The sequence below is a fragment of the Lemur catta genome, chromosome 16, assembly GCF_020740605.2.
Source record: "Lemur catta isolate mLemCat1 chromosome 16, mLemCat1.pri, whole genome shotgun sequence".
Classification (NCBI taxonomy): domain Eukaryota; kingdom Metazoa; phylum Chordata; class Mammalia; order Primates; family Lemuridae; genus Lemur; species Lemur catta.
The window spans coordinates 15051203-15071335 of NC_059143.1; the positions used below are offsets into that span (position 1 = coordinate 15051203).

The window sequence follows — 20133 nt, forward strand, 5'->3', positions numbered from 1 at the left end:
CTACAGGTGCACACCACCATGATTGACTAATTTTTGTTTGTTTGTTTGTTTTGAGACAGAGTCTCGCTCTGTTGCCCAGGGTAGAGTGCCATGGCGTCAGCCTCGGTCACAGCAACCTCAAACTCCTGGGCTCAAGCAATCCTCCTGCCTCACCCTCCCAAGTGCTGGGACTACAGGCATGTACCACCATGCCCGGCTAATTTTTCTATATATATTTTTAGCTGTCCATATAATTTCTTTCTGTTTTTAGTAGAGACGGAATCTCTCTCTTGCTCGGGCTGGTCTCAAACTCCTGAGCTCAAACCATCCTCCCGCCTCGGCCTCCCAGAGGGCTAGGATTACAGGCGTGAGCCACCGCGCCCGGCCTGATTGACTAATTTTTTAAAATTTTTTGTGGAGATAAGGTCTCACTATGTTGCCCAGGCTGGTCTCGAACTCCTGGCCTCAAGTAATCCTCCTGTCTTGGCCTTCCAAAGTGCTGGAATTACAGGGGTGAGCCACTGTGCCCAGCCATAGAATGTATATATATATTTTTAGAGTGAAGTATTTACATCATTGTGAATATAATCTAATGCCAACACAAATATTTACTTATAAGTATTTCTATTAAGGTTAAAACTATAGAAAAGTTCCCAAAATTTGCATGTGCGTGTGTATACAGGTGGAGTTCAAGTACCTTTTTGTTCCCTGGTTTTGCTTTTGGTTGGTAGTGATGATTTTTCAGCAATGAATCAGTAACGTAATAGAGTTAATAATTATTGGATGTGCTTTTCTAAAAGAAAAAATCATTTTCCTGGTCTTCTATTGTCTAGATGTCTTATTTTTGAAATGTGTCCTTTGAAATATAGATTTCAAAGGTCTAGATCAGTGTAGATTCTAGATTTCAAAGCTGATCTTGATGTTTTCTCATAGTATGACAGTAAATGAAATAAAGATATTAAGAGAAAAAGTTATAAAACCATTTGTGTCTTAGAACTGTGGAAGAGAATATAAGTTTTCACTGTGAGACACAGTACTTTGTCATGCTTTATAAAATTTGGGGTATTGAATAACAGTTACAACATGTTTTAATATTTTAGTTTTGTTTTTTTTTTAAGAAATCTTAATTAAGAACAATGCTACTTGTGTATTCTGATATTTTATATTTGTAGGCATGTTTTCCCCTGGAGTTCAGCCATATCATCTTCTCTTGGTATACAGTAAAATTTCAGATTTAAATCAAGAGCAGAAATTATTTCTGCTGATAAAAATGAAAACTAAATTTCTCTGGATAAGTCATTAATCAGCATGTTATTTAGGTACTTTCTGTTGGAATGCTACATTTTTAACTGCCTTTAAGTTTTTAGATCTCTCTCACAGGCATGAAAATAAATTAGTCAGCAGTATTTATCTGTAGAGCTGGCAAAAACAGTTGATATTATTTTGGGATACTGATAACAATATAATAAAGTTACTTTTATAATGTTATTTATAAAATTTTCTTTAATAGAAATTGAATGTGAAAAGTTACAGTAAAATATGAGTAAACCACCTGGTGTGATATACTCGTTATGCTTTCATGTTAGTACTAAGATAACTTCACAAGTAAAAAGACACATGCTAAATCTTACTGAATATGTGAGCAGCTGATAATCTTCCCTCTATAACATTATGATATCTTTATTTGACTTCTTAAATTCCAAAATATGGTCTGTAAACAAGACTATGTTGAATATAGGAAGGTTTGATAATTTGTACCATATTTTGGTATTTAATGTTTTCCTTTCCTTATAATTCTGAACATGCTGAGTGCTATATACAAAAAATAGCCAAGAGTCTGTTAAATGATAATATACTTACAGTGTGTCCATTTTCTGTAATACATGCTCATGTATCTACTCTCAAACACTGTGTGCCTTGTAATACATCAGTGTATTTACTGTGACTGAAATGAGCAAGAATGTGAATGAAGTGATAAGATTTTCATATCTCTGTCTGTCTGTCTGTCTATGTATCTCTTATTTTGCCCACATTCTTTTAGGGGATGACTTTCACTTTGAAATAGAGGAGTGGTCAGGAATTGAGGATTTCATGAACATCTGGGTTTTTGAATTACTGCTTGCCTTCAGTAACCTTCATTAATTGCTGAAATGTTTCTTTCTGTTAAAGAACATTAAATTATCTATAGTGTTATTGCAGTCATTGAGGAAATTAGGTGGATGTTGGATCACTTGTCATTCTCCCTTGTCTTCAGTTTCTTCCCACGGAGAGAGACTTGTGTGTGTATTTTTGTAAAGGACAAAGACAGTGGAGACAGTCATAGCCTGTTATTAGAAGAGTTCCTTTTACAGCTGAGGAAACAAGTATGGAGAGGTGATATATTTCATGAGTAAAAAGTAGTGATGCTTAGCATTTCCTTTCTTTTTTGAAGATTAAAAACCTTTGGTTCAGGGTCAGAAGTGGATACTTAATGGTTTAAGTCTCTCCACAAGATATCCTACAGTGTCATCTTTTTCACCTTACCTGCTAACATTCAGGTGAACAGTGATCAAATTAAAGGCTAAGTCCATGGAAGATAGTGACTAAACCTTTCTAGAGTGTTATTTTATATAATGTTACAGTTTTCTTTAATTTAAAATATACACATGTCCATGTGAACCACACTGTAGCATTCCCATTATGTTTTCAGGTGGATTTTAGGTAACCTTCCTAGATATTTTCTTCCTTTGAAGGAAGTTTATTTTTTTGTTATTATGAAACAGAGTCTTCATTTTATTACCGTTTCTTTTCTGAAGAGTAAGAAATGTAATACCAAGAGACCATAAGCAAAATTATTTTATTGGAACTCCTTAAGTCATCCACACATTTTTCATAAAGCTTTTTATAAACATCTTTAACCACTATAGCTCTTCCAAGTAGAATTAGCAGTAACAAATTATTTTAACCACAGTCTGAATAATTTAAATAAGTTGAAATTAGTTGACATGTGAGTAATATTCAAAAGTGAAAACGTTGGCTGTCCTGTAGTAATCAATGCATAGCTACAGCTGGTTGAAGGGGACCAAATCCATTGAAGAGGCGATTTGGTTCCATTTTACCAGCTCTAGCAAAGCATTGTAGTGCTGCTAGTTGGGGATCCAAAACAGTTAAATGCTTTTCATTTATAAAATTACAGTCACAGACCTTCTACAAGTGTTAGAAATTCTCATATCAGTGTTTCAGTCACTGAGTTTAAAATTTTCTATTTTGAAGGCAATTTTCTTACTTTTTCCAACTTTGACAGTTTAGAAGTCTTTTCCTTTTGACACAGTGCATTAAGGAATTATCAGTGTATACCTTTGTTTTTAACATTTTAATTCTTAAATGTAGACAGTAAACTGTTTTAAAACCAGTGGCATTTAAAGGAACAAATAGACCTTGATGTGTTTCAGAGTAGTATTTTCTATTATCTCTAGGCAGTAAACCAAATTACTTAAGTAGTTAAGCTAATAGGTTTGGGAAGAGTACTGTTAGTCACGCCTTTCTATCACCATTGCTTATTTATTTATTTATTTATTTTGTATTATAGTTGAGGACTAATAACAAATTGTTGACAAGGGGGTGGAGGAATATGAGTGGACCTAAGAAAGTACCTCTGCCCTTTGGTTTATAAATAGATCACACGTGTATTCAGTGTATTGCTTGGACTTGTGTTGAAAGGAGCTACCATGCATGCCAGCTTTTCTTTGCTTTTTGCTTATGTAGTGTTACTAATCACAGATTAGTAATTTAACCCTTTTAAAAGTCTATTTCCTTGACTAAATTTTCTGTCATTTTGAGTAGAGATTGCCTATTACTTCTCATTATTGACTTAATAATGCATTGACTTGTGGTGGTTAGCTGCAATCCATGAATTTGAGTATTAAAATCTACCATGCAAGCATAATAATACTTTAAAAAATTATCAATAAATTTTTGTTATGTGGTTTCACTAGTGATTTAATATCAGGAGAGGGATGTCTTCTGAAATATACACTTGCATAAAATAAAAGTTTGATAAATTACAGTTTGCCTATAAGGTATGTGCTCAGTGAAATATAGAGTTAAGACATATTCTTTACAGTTATTGTTTTAAAGTACACTGTGAGGTGAACACTAATTCAGGCAATATGCAAACAATTCTTACATTAAGTATATTCTGCATCTGTTGGTTGGTAAGGGTCATACTGCTGGTGAAATTAATGTAACTACAATTCTTTCCATAATGTATTCTAATAGAAGTGAAACAGGTGTTAAACTGCCTGAACTTAAGTGCTGAAGATAGCAATAACACTGACTTCTATTTTTACTGGTTATATGGGAGCTGTTTAGCAGATCCAGTTGCTCAAGTGTGCTTTTGGATGGCAGTTCAGTTTCATATACTGGCCATATCGGGGCAAGGAGAGGCCATGGGAGAAAAATAGTACAGCATTTGATAATGTCAGCATCTGTTATCCCTGTCAGGGAGACAGTTGAAATGTTTGAGTTACACCAGTGTCAGCAGATGCCCAGAGTTTAACGTGTACTCAGTTAAAAATGAACAGCTGATCTAAGTGATGAATGTGACATTTTATAGTGATTGAAAATACTCATAGATGTGTTAAGTTAAACTTGTAAGCACCAGAATCAGTATATAATTTTACTTTTTTAAATGAATGGCCTATCATTTTATTTTCTAAGGATTATATATTAATATTATAGCAAAGAGATTCTTAGTTATTGGGATGCTTAAGAAAAATTATTTTAAAAACTTCTACTTATAATAACCAATATAATTGTTCATTATAAAACATGAATAGAGTAGTACCCTTTGAGTAGTTTTATAGAAGAACCTCTACTTTTGAGGTCTATATTTTCAGTTTTTGATATTAAGGACATGGACAGGTAAACTTAGCAAATGGAACATGAAGCATTGCCGTTCTGTTTTGTGGTTGATCAAAAGGGCTATGCTTAAGTGAGTTAAGCTTTGAACTGAATTATTCTTTGAAATTTAGAATTTTAAAATCTTGTGCTCTTTATACTTTCCAATAAACATGCAGTAACATATATGCTACCATATTAAAGTCATTCTCTCATTCTTTATAATCTACTGATAAAATGAAAATCATCTGTTAACTAGTTATCTTATTAAACAGAGAAAATTAACCATAGTTAAACTTATAGTTATTTCTATTTAATTTCTGATACAAAAAATTTTAAAGTATTACACTTTCTATACATTTGTAAATATTTCAGTTGAAATAAAACTTTTAGTAAGAAATGATTAGAATATATGAATATTAGTATTTTTTCTAACTTTGTCATATAGTAGCTTAAAATATGTACTGTTTATAAATTGTTGCTAAGAGCTATTTGTAATCTTTTATAAAAATACAAAACAAACTGCATAAAATAAGAAAGCATTTTGATATCTCTAACATGCTATAAACAGTGGATCTATCGTGTTTATAAAAATTGAATTGTAATTGCATAGTACCAATAAAAACTGTGTAAAGTCTATCTTTATAAATTGGTTCTTGACTCTAGTGTTTTCATTTTACGTACACTCTTTGGAGAAAGTAAATTCAAAGATAATACAGATAATAAATTAATTTTTTTTAAATATTTGGCAGTCTGTTACCAATATACCTTGTTGACTTACAGCTATGACCCAGAATTTTGTTACTTCTCATGCTTAAATCTTACGTTTTAATTAATTTTAAGTACTAACTTCACATATAAAGTGGAGATTGGGACCTGGTTAACTTGAGAACGACAAGCTCCACTTTCTTTTTAACAGTAGAATTTTACTTAAAAGATAGTATTTTAGAATTTCTAACTACGTCTGTAGCTGTCAGAAAAAGAAAACCTAAAACAACAAAACTTTTGGTTCAGAAATGCCTCTAATATTAATAGATTGTAAATTTACGAAAATATGAAAGTAGTTATAATGTGAATGAAGTTAGCTTTTATTTTTCTTAACAAATCAGTCGGCTCTACTAATATGATTTACTTAAGATCAATTTGTGGAGACATAAAATAGGTTATATGTATCCCTCATTCTTTTGAGCCAGTAATACTGTTTTCCCTTTTGTACTCAAATTTTCATCATGTAGTAAGAGTACTTAATTTAAAAAGTAAGTGTAGTGTGTTTTAAACTTAAATGATTTAAAAGGAGTTGCAGGATAATTTGAAATCTCCTTCTGTAGAACTTCTTTTCCTTCACAAAATAAAAACCTTAGGGATATTTAGTTTCCATCTATAAGTAGTAAGTACATTTTTTTTGGTGTTAATATTGCCAAAGGTCATCTATTTCTTACTAGGTTAATTTACCATGTGAAGGTCATTCATGTAGAAAGAAGCAAGGGCTTCTTTTAGCTGCAGTTTAGTTCTCTCTTGGAGGTTTATTGCCTACCAAAAATACATACTTCTTTACATTCCATAGCATTGTATGTTCATATGGGTACATAAAGAAGTATGTACTCTGAGTAGGTATTACTAAATTATTAGCTGTAAAAACATGAAATATTTTATTTTCCCATTTGTTAGTAAAACATTCAGCTTACTAACGTAGAGCAATAGTAGATCATTTGCAGAGACTATTTTGTCACTGACTACAGTTTATAACAAGTTTACCTGAAACATGGCATTGATGCCATTTGTGGTTCCTTGTTCTTGGTGGACATAGATATTTCTAAACATTTGACCAGTTTATCTGTTGAGCTTTGTCCAGGTTTGGTTCTTTTTGCGAGAGATTCATAGAATCAGTGGAGTTTTACAGTGTATTTCAGAAACTGATGATCAGCCGAGTGTTTCTTCATTGTCTTTAGAGCGAATTTCTTCTTTTTTATAGCTTGCTTCTAGATCCTACAAGTAGATATAGTAATTAATCAGTTCAAATTTTTTTTTTACAAACTAGATATCTTACTCAAAACTTCACTAATTAACCGATTAGTACTTCTGATATTGACTCTAAAGTTGAAACAAGGAGAAAAACCAGGATGATTGTGAATGAAGTGAATCTTTAAAGATGATGAATTTTTATTAGTTTTTAATAAGGTCACAGATAAGAACTCATGATCATTTGAGAATTTATTTGTTGTTTCTTTGTCTTTATTGGTTCCTTACTTGAATCTTGCACTTTGCTGCTTCTGTTTAGGTTGAATACAAATTCAGATAGATGTGGAAATATTTAATTTTGGTAAGTTTAATTGTTTTGATTTATTAATCTTTTTAGTATAAAGGGTAACTACCAGAAAAGTCAACTTTTTAAAAGTATCACTTACAAGGACTGAAAGGTTTTAGCCTGTGAGCACCTGGGTTTTAGCTTGATCATTTACATGAAAAATAGTTGGTGGGTAGCCTTGAATTATTATGGTATTAAAAGGTTTATTTTAAAGAAAACTACAAGAAATTTTCAGATTTGGCAAAGGAAAAAAATAGAGTAGGGATAGTAGAATTTCTGCAGTCTGTGACAAGAAGCTAGTGCAGCTCATAGAGAGCAAATCAGAATGTAGCAGTAGATAGACCAGTACTACAGCAGTTTCAGCAATACAGCATTAGAATTACACCATGCACATTCTGGTTTATTTTTGTGGCCAATTAATAGTAAGCATTAAAAAGTATTTAATGATCTACCAAGTTTCTTGGTTGACTAGACCTTGAAGGAGACAGTTAACCGTTTTTAAAAGGTAGCATACTTTGGGAGCAGGATGTGATTTACCAGGGGTGCAAAAATCATCATTTAATCTGAAACAATAACAATTAAATCTTTAATAATGTAAATCATAGTAATGTATTTTTACATTTTTGAGATCAAGAGTTATCTGCCATATTTGAACAGCATTCCTTTTTATACTACACAAGCTCTCAACTTGAATTGTGAAATCAGGCTATGTCCAGAAAGAATTTAACAATAAGAACATATATTGAGTCAATAATAGGTAAGCATGCAGAAAGTCATAAGCATCCTTAAAAGTACAGGCTGTGTGGTGCTCTGTTACCTGTAAGGTTAGTGTTATGCAGCATTTGCAGGAGGAAGGAAGGTAATGACCTAGAGAATCACAGCAGCAGCAGCCATCTCATCTTGATTGTTCGCTCAGTCTATTCGCTGATTCAGCACTTCTTTCTTGAGCCAGTGAAGTAAGGGGGATGTATCAGTGAACACAGAACCTCACCTTTTAAGATAAATTTGAAAAACAAACAGAACAAACAAAAAACAAATAAGCTTACTTTTCCCTCTCCCTCCCCTTTTCCTTTAAAAAAAAAAACCCTACAATAAAATTGAATCAATGTTGGCCATTTTATTTGGAATGTCATATATACCAGTATTGCACAGATATGTAGGAAAAGTTAAGCAACCAGGGAAGGTTGCTACAACAACCAAGAAATGAACCTAGCTCATTTGCCAGATGAAATGCTTCAGAAGGGGGGGGGGGGAGTTGCAGAGTAAGTTAATTTTATAATCCAAAAAAAGACAAAAAAAACAAAACCCGAAACACTTTACTGCCCCCCAAGTAACTGTAAACATTCAACCTGCTTTTCTTTGCCCACCAGAATACATTGGGTCTTCTGACTTCTCAGGAAATACTCTGCATCTTTCTTGCTTTGAGATTTTTTTGGTTTTTAGTTTCCAGGATTAGATGGTGAAGCTACCTTGTCATATCCAGAGGTCAAGTCTGCAAGCGAGGTCAGCACTTCCACATGGTCACTACAGAGGCTAACTTATATTCTTCCCTCAGTGACCACAGGCTAAACTGTTACAGCTTTATAGGCGGCTAAGCATTTGAAACATGCACTCCCAGGCAAACAGGCTCTCTTGTGCCTCTCTCTTCCCTGACCATATTTAGTCAACCATAGCAAAAAATAGTCTCTCAGCTGTCGATTGTCGATCCCAAAGCTGAGGAAGCCTCAATCTTGCTTTCTGCCTATTGATTGTTCATCCTGTGGTCCAAACACTGCTTTGCCATTTGTCCTGCCCTTTTTTTTTTTTTTTTGTTAAGCACTGCCAAATAAAGCGCTCTCTCATGTTTCCACTTACATTTCCCAGATTTTCACTGAGCTTGCGCTGAGACTAGGAAAGCCTGATGCGCTGTCACTATACTTAGAAGCACTGCAGAGAAAAAAGGAAAGAGGAAAAAAATTACCTTGGCTAGTAGCAAGACAATCTTTAGGCAGATAATGGAACAAGTAAATTACCTCTCCTGCCAAAATACAATTTATAAGCTGATTTTTTTGTTGGTAAAAAATCTTATGGATGGTGCTAAAGGCCCGAAGGGGTTTTGTAGGGTTATCTTTAGAGCTAGTTGTGGCTATACATGCTTTTTAAATTTATTGAGTAGTATTTGAATGGAAAATACATAGAAATGGTAAGTGTAACCTATATATTGATGGTGGAGAAAGATCATTGAGGAAGAAGAGAGTAGTATGTAAATGAAACTGTGGAAATGCTACTTAAAACTTTTAGTTCAGTGTCAGTTTTAATTTTTTATAGTGCTTAGGTGATAAACAGGGTCCAGTATGCTTTTGAGTAATTATGTGCTTTTATAGTGAAACTGTACATGTAGGAAGTATTAAGGTGAATTTTATTATTAATTAAATTCTACTTTATATTCAAATGCATAGTCTTTTTTCTTCCCTTCTATGTTGCCCTGGCTCTGTAATGTTTTGAAATAACCTTTAGGTCTGATCATTACACACTTTACCATAGACTGAAATAGTCATTGACATGTCTGTAATTTTGCTGCAGAGGGTATGTCTCAGGAAAACACTTTTGTTCTAAATTTTAATAGCACATTCCCAATACATTTTGATATTGAAATTTATTTTTCTAACAAAGGGGGAAAAATATTAAAACATCAAATCCAGCAAACCTGTGGAGATACAATTTAAGATCTCACAAACCTAAAAATGCCCAAGAGAAACCAGCTATACCTTGTTCTTAATTTAACTATATCCTCTTAAGTATTGATTCAAGAAAAACCATTGTCAGTTTTGTAAGTTCGTTCTCCCACAGGGGAAATTTATCCTTGACATTCTTTTTGTCTTTAGTGTTTAATATCATAGCAGTTTAATTATTTTTAATGGCTAGATATTTGGCAATTTTAAAGAGCCAGCTTTCCTAGGTAATAAAATGATTTTACACATATTATGAGAAAATGACATATCTCAGAGTGCAAAACAGGTTAATTTTCAGTTTTCTAAATTAGCCCATTTTTGTTAACCATTTTGTAGCAGTGAAAGTATTTATTTATTTTTTAGCAGACCCTTATATGTATGTGCTTGGCATTCTTCTAAACCCTTTATAAATATTAACTCATTTAATTTTCATAACAACTCTGAAGTAGGATTTGTGATTCTTCTCCCATTTCGCAGATGGGGAAACTAAGGCATAGAAGTTAAGTAATCCGCCCAAGTCACTAGCTGTTCTGGCTAGAGCTAGAATTTGAACTCAGATAATTTGACTTCAAAGAAGGAGCTCTTTTCCACAATGCCATGCTGCTGCTCTGGTTTGTATAATAATAATGAGATGAGTTAGGGAATTACTACTCTTGGAGCTCAGCAGTATACCAAAAATATATGTTGCTAATGCCCTTGCCTCACTAGGTTCAGAAAGATGATTGTTCATTTGATTGTTTCTTCTTTTCATTCAACAAAACTTTGAGCTCCATGTACTAGGTATACAAAATATTACATATCTTTTTGAACAAAATGTGTCCCAGTTGTGTAGTAACCTGCTTTTAGCATGCCCAAAAGAACTTCTATTTTCGATTTATCGACTTTCTTAACAAGTTCCTTTATGAGTGCTGACCAATCTGCTTTACCTATTATTTGAGAGATTGTTCATTAATTTAGCAAGCATTTATTGAACGTCTAATATGTGTTAGAGTGCTGTTCTAATGTCTTTTTAGGTAATAATAATGTGTAAGGTCTCCAACAGTTTAGCTACTAGGGTTTGTTTGGGAAAATATTGCCTGCCTCTTAAGAAAGATTGCAAAGCATGGCAGGCCCTAAATATTGACCCAGTGCCATTTGAATACTACATACCAAAGTAGACAGCTGCTTGTCCCCTCTGCTTCTTAGAACTCATTTGTTCATCATTCAGCAAACGTTTGAGTACTATCATGTGCCAGGGATTATGCTAGGCACCATTATTAGTTGTTCTGGAACTTAATGCTGCTTTGGCAGTATTCACAAATGCCTGCTTAACTGGTAGTAAGATCTTATCTTTAAAACATCCATGTCCTTAACCTTTTGGAAAACAACCAGATTGAGAAATAAAGAAGAGTGTTTGAGCATTAGGAACGCTGTCTCCAAATCTCATATACTGTGCTCCATAGGTGAGACTATTGCCTTGGTAAAATTATTGATTTACTGAGCCAGTAACACCCTTATCCCAGTAACTTTGTTAACCTCAGTGCCTGCAGTTGCAGCCTAACAGTCTGCTCAATTAACTAATGTGCTGAAGGGAACAGCCTGCAGCTGGCCTTTGTGGTTGTATTTTGTGTTCCTAAGCTGGCCTGCCCCATGGAAGGAAATGAGATAGGCTGCTCTGGGCTGTTGACACGAGGGTGAGGGGACTTGGGACTCTTTTGCTTAACTTTCCCTTAGCTCACCTTGCAGGCAAGGCCAAAAGATGGACTCTTTTCTTGAGGCCTTGTGTTATTTGTTTTTATTTTTTTGAGGGGACTGGCAATTTCTAATTAAGATGAGAGGGTTATAGGTCTCTGTTAAAACTAATCCACTCCACATCTTCAGTTAGGAGAATTCCAAATAATTTGTGTAAACACTTCCCCCTCAAGGAGGTGGAGTGTAACTGCTCACTCCTTAAATGTGGGCTATGCATAGTGACTGCCTTCCAAAGAGCATAGTTTAGAAATAGGGGGAAAAAGGATAACTTTACAGCGGAGTAAACCTGACAAAATACTGCTTCAGCGAGGTGATTAACATGTAAACTGATAAGGCATGTTGATAGGTTTATACTCTTGGTATGATGAGGTGAAATGGAACTTTTATGAGAAAAACATCAGACAAATTCCTACTTAGGAGCATCCTACAAAATATCCAATTGGTATTCCTCAAAACTGTCAGACTCATCAAAAACAAGGTAAGTCTAGGAAACTGTCACAGCCAAAGGGAGCCTAAGGAGACATGACAACTAAAGGTAATGTGGTATTCTGGAACAGAGAAAGAACATTAAATAAAACTAAGGAAATCTCAGTGAAGTGCGGACTTTAGTTAATAATAATGTGTCCATGTTGGTTTATCAATTGTAACAAATATCCCATGCTAATATAAACTTAATAATAGAGATGTGGGGGCTGGGCACGGTGGCTCATGCCTGTAACTTTAGCAATTTGGAAGGCCGAAGTGGGAGGATTGCTTGAGGCCAGGAGTTTGAGACCAGCCTGGGCAACATAGTGAGACCGCATCTCTACAAAAAATACAAAAATTAGCATGGTGGCGTGCTCCTGTATTCCCAGCTACTTGGGAGGCTGAGGAAGGAGGATTGCTTGAACCCAGGCATCTGAGGTTGCAGTGAGCTGTGATGATGCCACAATTGAGTGAGACCCTGTCTCAAAAAAAAGAAAAGGTGGGATTGTGAAGTATATGGGAACTCTGTACTATCTTTGCAATTTTCTATAAATCTAAAATTATTCTAAAATAACAAGTTTATTTAAAAGCAACAACCAAAAAATTAATCTACCCACTCCTGGCTAGTCGACAGTTGACTCTTACATTAATTTTGACTTGGGACTATCTGCAGTGTTTCTCCACAACGTAAGAGTTGGTTTTGCCATAATTGATTTCGACAAAATATTAATTTGAGTCTTATGTTCTTTTAAAAGCACATTAAAATAGGAAAATATATTTTAGAATAATTTTTGTTGAGACCAGTCTTATATTTTAAAGATTTACTTAAAGGGGAGGCTTTTTAAGGTGAATGTTGATAATTTTGAATTTGCAAAAATTGTTTGTGTGGGGGTGGTCTAGGGGATAGGTTTGGAAGGGTTGCTATTGTAAATGTTCAGAGAAAAGATAATGAAGCCTTATCTGTAGAATCCTGGAGGCCATGGAGAAGAATAGTTGGAGTTTCAAAAGGGAGAATCAAGAGGACAAATTGAATGTGGGAGTAAGAAGACAGGAAAGAGTCTAGAATGATTCTCGGTTTCTGAGTAGGATGGTTGATTAAATGATAATAAGGGTAACCAAGATCAAGAATATAGGAGGAGCATGAGAACGAGAAGGGGGAAAAGGATTTGTACGATGTTGGTTATAGTACATTGTTAGAGTTGTCTTAATAGTACATTGATGAGTTTCAGACCCTGTACTAAAACATTTTTACGTTATCTCATTTAATTCTTACAGCAGCCTTATGGTATTTTTATAAGAGATATCTATAGAAATTTTGGTATTAGATATGAATCATGACCATTGTCGCAGTTAGAGATATTAGCTAGAGATGTTATGGGTAAGAATGCATAGTTAGGGTTCACAGGTCCAGGTTTAGGTATCAGCTTTGTAGGTGATTGGACTTGGAATTGGACTTGGAATTACATTAATTAAACTTGTAAGAGATTGGTGTGTAAGTCAAAATGCTAAATTAGTGTTTACAGAAAAATATTGCTAAGTGAGTTACAGTACTCAAAACAGCTGATCTGTAAATTTTTTTTTCCCCTACTGGGGGAGAAAACAAATCTGTGGAAAGCTGAATTACAATTGGAAATTGATTGGTGAGCAAGAACAATTCGTTGGTTGATCTTAACCAACAGTGTCATTAACCGGTGATAATTTTCCATGTAATGATGTACTGATAATGGTAAAAGCATTCTACTGGAGGGCAAATTAGATAACTGTGGTTGTCTTTCAGGAGACTTTCTCTGTGAGTAATTCTGAGGATACTCTGACAAATACTTTTTCTTACAGTCTTCACATAAACCATTTCTCTCTTTTTAAACTAATTGCTATTTTCCAGACACAGATACATAATTTTCATCTTTTAATTGTAATTTCATACCATTGATTTAAATTTTAGCCCAGCTGGGCTTCTGGATTTCCTCTGCTACAAATCTTTTTCTCTAGTTGTTTCCTGTATGTTTTATTTGCTTACTTAACTGTTGTTTGATGTATTCCCCTCATTTGCCAATTTAACACTGTTTATATGGAAAGTCAGAAATTACCATTTTATTTAAAATACCTTGCTAGTATTGTGATAATGTACTTAATCAGTTTAAAATGAGGCATTTGGATTAAATGATGCCATGCTTCTTTAAATTTTAATTTTTATGGTATATTTAGTATTCTCTCAGTATTACGAGAGGAACAAAGATGGTATTTTAATTATGATTATTTTATAGTATCATTTATGACATTAAGTAGGATTAATTAAAAGAATAGATTTGTTCTGAAAGGAAAACAAGTTCCTTGAAAATCTGAACTGCATTTTAATATTAGGATTTGATTTGCTTTGTAGAAGGTGATTTAGAAGGGACTACGTTTTGTCACTTCCACTCATAGCCTAGAATTACTATCTTTCCCTTGTTTGGACAGTTCAGTTATATGTATCCTACTGAGAGAGGAAAAAGCAGAAAGACACAAAGTAAGAACAGAGTAAAGAGGCAACAGACTTTCAGTAATACCCATCTATTTCTGTTTAAGTGGCTTAATACTTTCTGAGCCATTGGCACTTCTTTCTAGTGACTTCAGCTTTCCCTAGCCTGTTCACTTACGAAATGCAAGACCAGAAGATCCAGTAAATGATGGCTCCATCTCAGCAGACAGCTTATGCCCAGAAGAAGAATTGCTCCCTTTTCGCTTTCCTTTCTTTGAGCTATTGGCAGTGTAATGTGGGAATGTATTTCTGACACTAGAGTGGAAGACAGGGGGACACATGATTCCATAAACCAGCTTCTCAGAAATATCTCTTCAGTTAATCTGACTTTAAAAAATAACTTGATGGGCCAGGTGTGGTGGCTAACACCTGTAATCCCAGCACTTTGGGAGGCCGAGGGAGGATGATCGCTTGAAGCCAAGAGTTCAAGATGAGCCTGGAAAACATAGTGAGACCCTGTCTCTACAAAAAATAAAAAAAATTAGCCTGATGTAGCCCCCACTACTCAGGAGGCTAAGGCAGGAGGATTGCTTGATCCTGGGTATTGGAGTTTACAGTTAGCTACGATTGTGCCACTGTACTCCAATCTGAGCAACAGAGACCTTGTCTCTGAAAAAATGAAATTTAAGCCAGGCTTAGTGGCTCCCGCCTGTAATCCTAGCACTCTGGGAGGCCAAGGTGAGATTACTGCTTGAGGTCATGAGTTGGAGACCAGCCTGAGCAAGAGCAAGACCACGTCTCTACAAAAAATAGAAAAACCTAGCTGGGTGTAGTGGCATGCACCTATAGTCCCAGCTACTTGGGAGGCTGAGGCAGAAGAATTGCTTGAGCCCAGGAGTTTTAGGTTGCTGTGAGCTGTGATGATGCCACTACGTTCTAGCTGGGGTGACAGAGCGAGACTCTCCCTCTAAATAAATAAATAAATAATTTTTTTTTTAAAGCAACTTGATAAAGTCAGCATGAGCCATACCATATTATTTAAAACTTATTATTACATTGGTATATCTTGGCTAAAAGGAATAAGGTGCAAATTAAAAAGATTTTAATGTAGTAAGCCCAAATACTATTTTAGTGTTTTGATTTAAAAAATGTTTTTAATCAAACTAATATATGTAGTTAAGTCAGATACTACTAAAAAGCTTATAATGAAAGATAACTGTCTTTTGCTTCCTCCCTCCTTACCCCTTGTCCCCCAATAACTTATAGCTTATCCTGCAATTTCTTAATTTATCAATTATGGGACATTATCTAGTGATTTCATGTTATGGAAAGTGAAGATTTAAAACTAACATGCTCTATTACTACCAGTCCTTTCAACATAGTTGTGTCACAGTTTTTGTTTAAATCAATAACAAGTATTTACACTGTTATTTTAAAATATTACATTTTGTTTTTAATAAAACCTTTTCACATGATTTAATATTTGTATCTTTTAAACTTTCAAAAGAACTGTAAAACCCCTGTAAATTCTGTTTCTTGCATGGTCAAATATGTAGGGTAATAAACAACATATGGCATTGGCATCAGTATTATCCAGACATTCAGTAGTATAATGTGATACCAGTACATTTCCCCATTAAGAATCTGAGTTACAGTTTACATAATACCTAGTATTTTATTTTAATCCACTGAATGAGGAGGATTAGAATCCTTAATAATGACTGAAAACTAGGTGTGGTAGTGCCTGCCTATAGGCCCAGCTACATGTAAAGCTGAGTCAGGAGGATCATTTGAGCCCAGGAGTTTCAGACCATCCTGGGCAATATAGCAAGACCTTGACTCTAAAAATAAAAGAAAAAATAAAAAAAAAAAGAACTTAAACTAAAGCAGAAAACCTTAGTCTTGTGAGAGGTCCATGGATGAGATTTAGGGGTTTGTAGACTCACCCAAAATTGTAGGTAAAGCTTTTGACATGCATTTCTCCATAGCTTTCCATAGTTTTCCAAAGAATTCTGTCATCTTCAAATAGTGATTGTAACTCAGTAACAACCACTGAATGGGGTCTTTAAGCTGTGATTCTCAGTGTACTTGAGGTCATAAACCTGTTTAAAAGTCTGATAAAAGTAAATTTCCCAATTTGAGTACAATTTTAGAGGTTCTTGGATCCTTCAAAACCTATTCTCAGACTTTTTGAACTTTCTATGTAGGATTCAAATAGAACACTGCTGATAAATACATTGAGTCATGTTAGGCCTTAGGCTCATTATTTCAGAAGTTTATAGTTGCATTTATACACATTCTTTTTTTTTTTTTTTTTTTTTGAGACAGAGTCTCACTCTGTTGCCCGGGCTAGAGTGCCATGGGGTCAGCCTAGCTCACAACAACCTCAAACTCCTGGGCTCAAGCAATCCTCCTGCCTCAGCCTCCCGAGTAGCTAGGACTACAGGCATGCACCACCATGCCTGGCTAATTTTTTCTATATATTTTTAGTTGTCCAGTTAATTTCTTTCTATTTTTTAGTAGAGATGGAGTCTCGCTCTTGCTCAGGCTGGTCTTGAACTCCTGACCCCGAGTGATCCTCCCACCTTGGCCTCCCAGAATGCTAGGATTACAGGCGTGAGCCACTGCACCTGGCCTATACATTCTTATGCTACATCTTCACCCTGTTTCTCTATTTCAATTTTTATCTTTATATATATATATATATATATATATGTATACACACACAATGTATGTATGTATGTGTGTGTGTGTATATATATATATATATATATATATATAAAATCTCCTTAGGAAAAACTATCCCAACATGTATCTTAACTATTATTTCTTACTCTTTTATACTCTATTGGCACAATTTTCAAAGTTTTTTCCTGTTTTTTTTTTTTAAGGAATGAATGCAAATTAAAAAATATATATAACTATATATATAGCTTTTTAGTTCAGTGCTCTAATACATATATCAGTGCTGTATGTGCCAAGTTCAGTCAGTGCTCTTTTGACATGAGTAGTTATCTTAGGCCTTAGTCTTAGAAAAACCAAAACAATTATGTGCCTGTAGTCCCAGCTACTTGGGAGGCTGAGTCGGGAGGATCACTTGAGCCTAGGAGTTCCCCGGGTTGCAGTGAGCTATGATTGTGCCACTGCACAGGTGACAGAGCAAGACCCTTTCTCTTTAAAAAAAAAAAAAAAGAAGGAAAAGGAAAAAAAAAACTGGATAAATATATTAAGGGCATTTTACATTATGAGTTTTCCACATAAAATCTTTCTGTTAAGAAAAGTTACCAGTGTGTTGTAAGAAAAGTTGCCTCTAAGTTTGGGGGGTGGACTAACTTTTTCTATGAGAAGCATTCATGTCTCGATAATTCTTCTCTTTTATGCTTGGAGTTTTAAATGTGTGATGCTCTTTAGGATAACTTTGTCATTTTTGCTTTGGAAATATTTTGTTACCAATTCTTAAATTTTAAATATTAAATTATAATTGCTATTTTGTGTGTTTTGATCTAAACTGGTTTTAGCACTACTAAATGGCATATATCGGATTTTAAGTCTGCAGTTCATGATAATCTGCCAGTTGTGTATGTCTACATACATAGTATCTTAATTATCACAATTTTAGTACTTTTTGGTGTGTGTGGTTGTTGTTACCTGGCTGTCCTTCATTAACTTTTTCATTAATAAATACTATTGAAATTGAACTTGAGAGATTCCACAAAGCCAAAATGATGTCCTCATTAGGGTATATTTCTTTTCTCTTTGGTTTCTTCCTCTTATAATGTTTCCCCTTTGTAGTGCTTCCATTCTGTTTTGATTCTATTCTAAACAGTGATAGTTATTCACCTCTCAAAATGTCAAAAAGCTGCACATTTGAGATTTAGAAAAACTGAATTTGTTTATCTCTAAGAGCATGATTTTTTTAAAAAAGGAATATCTTCATTTGATTTCAGAAGTTTCTTTTGAATATATTTTTCTAAAGAAAATATCAAATCATGTAAAGTAAAAGTAATGTGAATTTAACTTTCAGTGCAATGCGTGTTTTACTATCTAAATTACCACGACCATGGATTGTGGATGAGAAGAAAGATGATGGTTATACTGCCTTGCATCTGGCTGCACTTAATAATCATGTAGAAGTGGCTGAACTGTTGGTACATCAGGTAGGAAAAGCAGTTCAATAATTGTTTTTAACAATTTGAGAACATTACCATTCATTTCTTTATTACTTCATCAACTGCCTACTAGCTTACAGTAAAAACCCCATGATAATAAAAATTCGGTTATAATGCATATATTGTCTTCTGCCTAACATTCGTTCTTAAATGAAGAGGAGTGATGTGTGTGTATGAGAGTGGATCCCTCATTTCCAAGTATTTCCTCTACACTGTCTTCCTTGATTGGTCTGATGAAATAGGCATCAACTAACAGGGATTCCCCGGAATTGGAAATAGCATCAACCACAGCACCAAGAACCATCCATGTTAATGGTATAGCCAAGCCAGGCATAGTGGCATGTGCCTGCAGATTGCTTTTGGCCAGGAGTTCAAGACTAGCCTGAGCAACACAGTGAGACCCCCATCTCTTTAAAAACAAAAACAAACAAACAAAAAACTGGTGTGGCCAGTTGCCATCAGACTGCAGACTGAAGCCAGGATGAAGGGATTGATTCATAACTACTGCTGGACCCCTGGAATTTGTGGCTGGATAGCAGCACAGGCTCACCTTAGTTATTTCATTTGTCTCAGAAGTAAGATGACTCTACATTTTTATGAGATTGGATTTTGGGGGGAACATATTTATTGCAGTTTTATGATGTTTTAGTATATTCAGCAAAATTTTAAAATGCTTCAATAAAGCATGTGCCATATAAATGCACTGAAGTTGCCAAAGAATTATCTGTGAGTCCTGACTTCAAGGAAGTTAAGAAGATGAAACAGAAGAAAAATTTAGCAAATAGTACATTATATGTAAATAGGTACCAGATTATAAGATATACACTCCCCAAACCACAGAAATTTAAAGAAATAGATCAAAAGTTAAACCACATATTCATTCTTAAGTACCTTTTTTGGGATGTTATTATAAATTGTATTGTTTTTCTGTTTCCAATTTCCAATTCTATATTGCTAGTATGTATAAATAAAATTGCTTTTTGTATATTGCCCATGTATCCTATGACCTTGATTAAACTTATTTATTAATTCTAGTAGCTTTTTTGTAGATTGGTTGGTGTTTTCTATGTGTTGATAAGACAGATCAAAAGAATAGAAAATGTCTCAACCAGAAAGTCTGCGTGTGAGAAAAAGCAAAAAAAAAAAAAAAAGAGAGGAAAAAAAAAAGAATAGAAAATGTAGAAGTAGAACCACATATGTATGGTCAATTAATTTTTGATAAGAGGTGCCAAAATAATTTACTGTGGGAAAGTATAGTTTCTCAAAAATAGGACTAGAACAAATAGATATCCATACACCAAAAAAAAAAAAAAGAAAAAGAAAAAAAAGAAACCCAAATCTCCAAAACAAAAAACCTTGACCTTTACGTCACACCTTATATAAAAATTAAATGAGTCATAGATCTGAACATAAAGCTTAAACTATAATGCTTTAGAC

At 34.3% G+C, this 20133-nt stretch overlaps 1 protein-coding gene across 1 annotated transcript in view; it reads left to right on the plus strand.

Annotated features, from left to right (window-relative positions):
* The window catches only part of MIB1 (MIB E3 ubiquitin protein ligase 1), a 115399-nt gene that overhangs the window by 71034 nt on the left and 24232 nt on the right, over positions 1–20133 (plus strand). The window contains exon 13 of the mRNA XM_045527999.1: positions 18552–18684. Within this exon, the coding sequence (XP_045383955.1) occupies positions 18552–18684 (133 nt within the window). The remainder of the gene's footprint in view (positions 1–18551; positions 18685–20133) is intronic.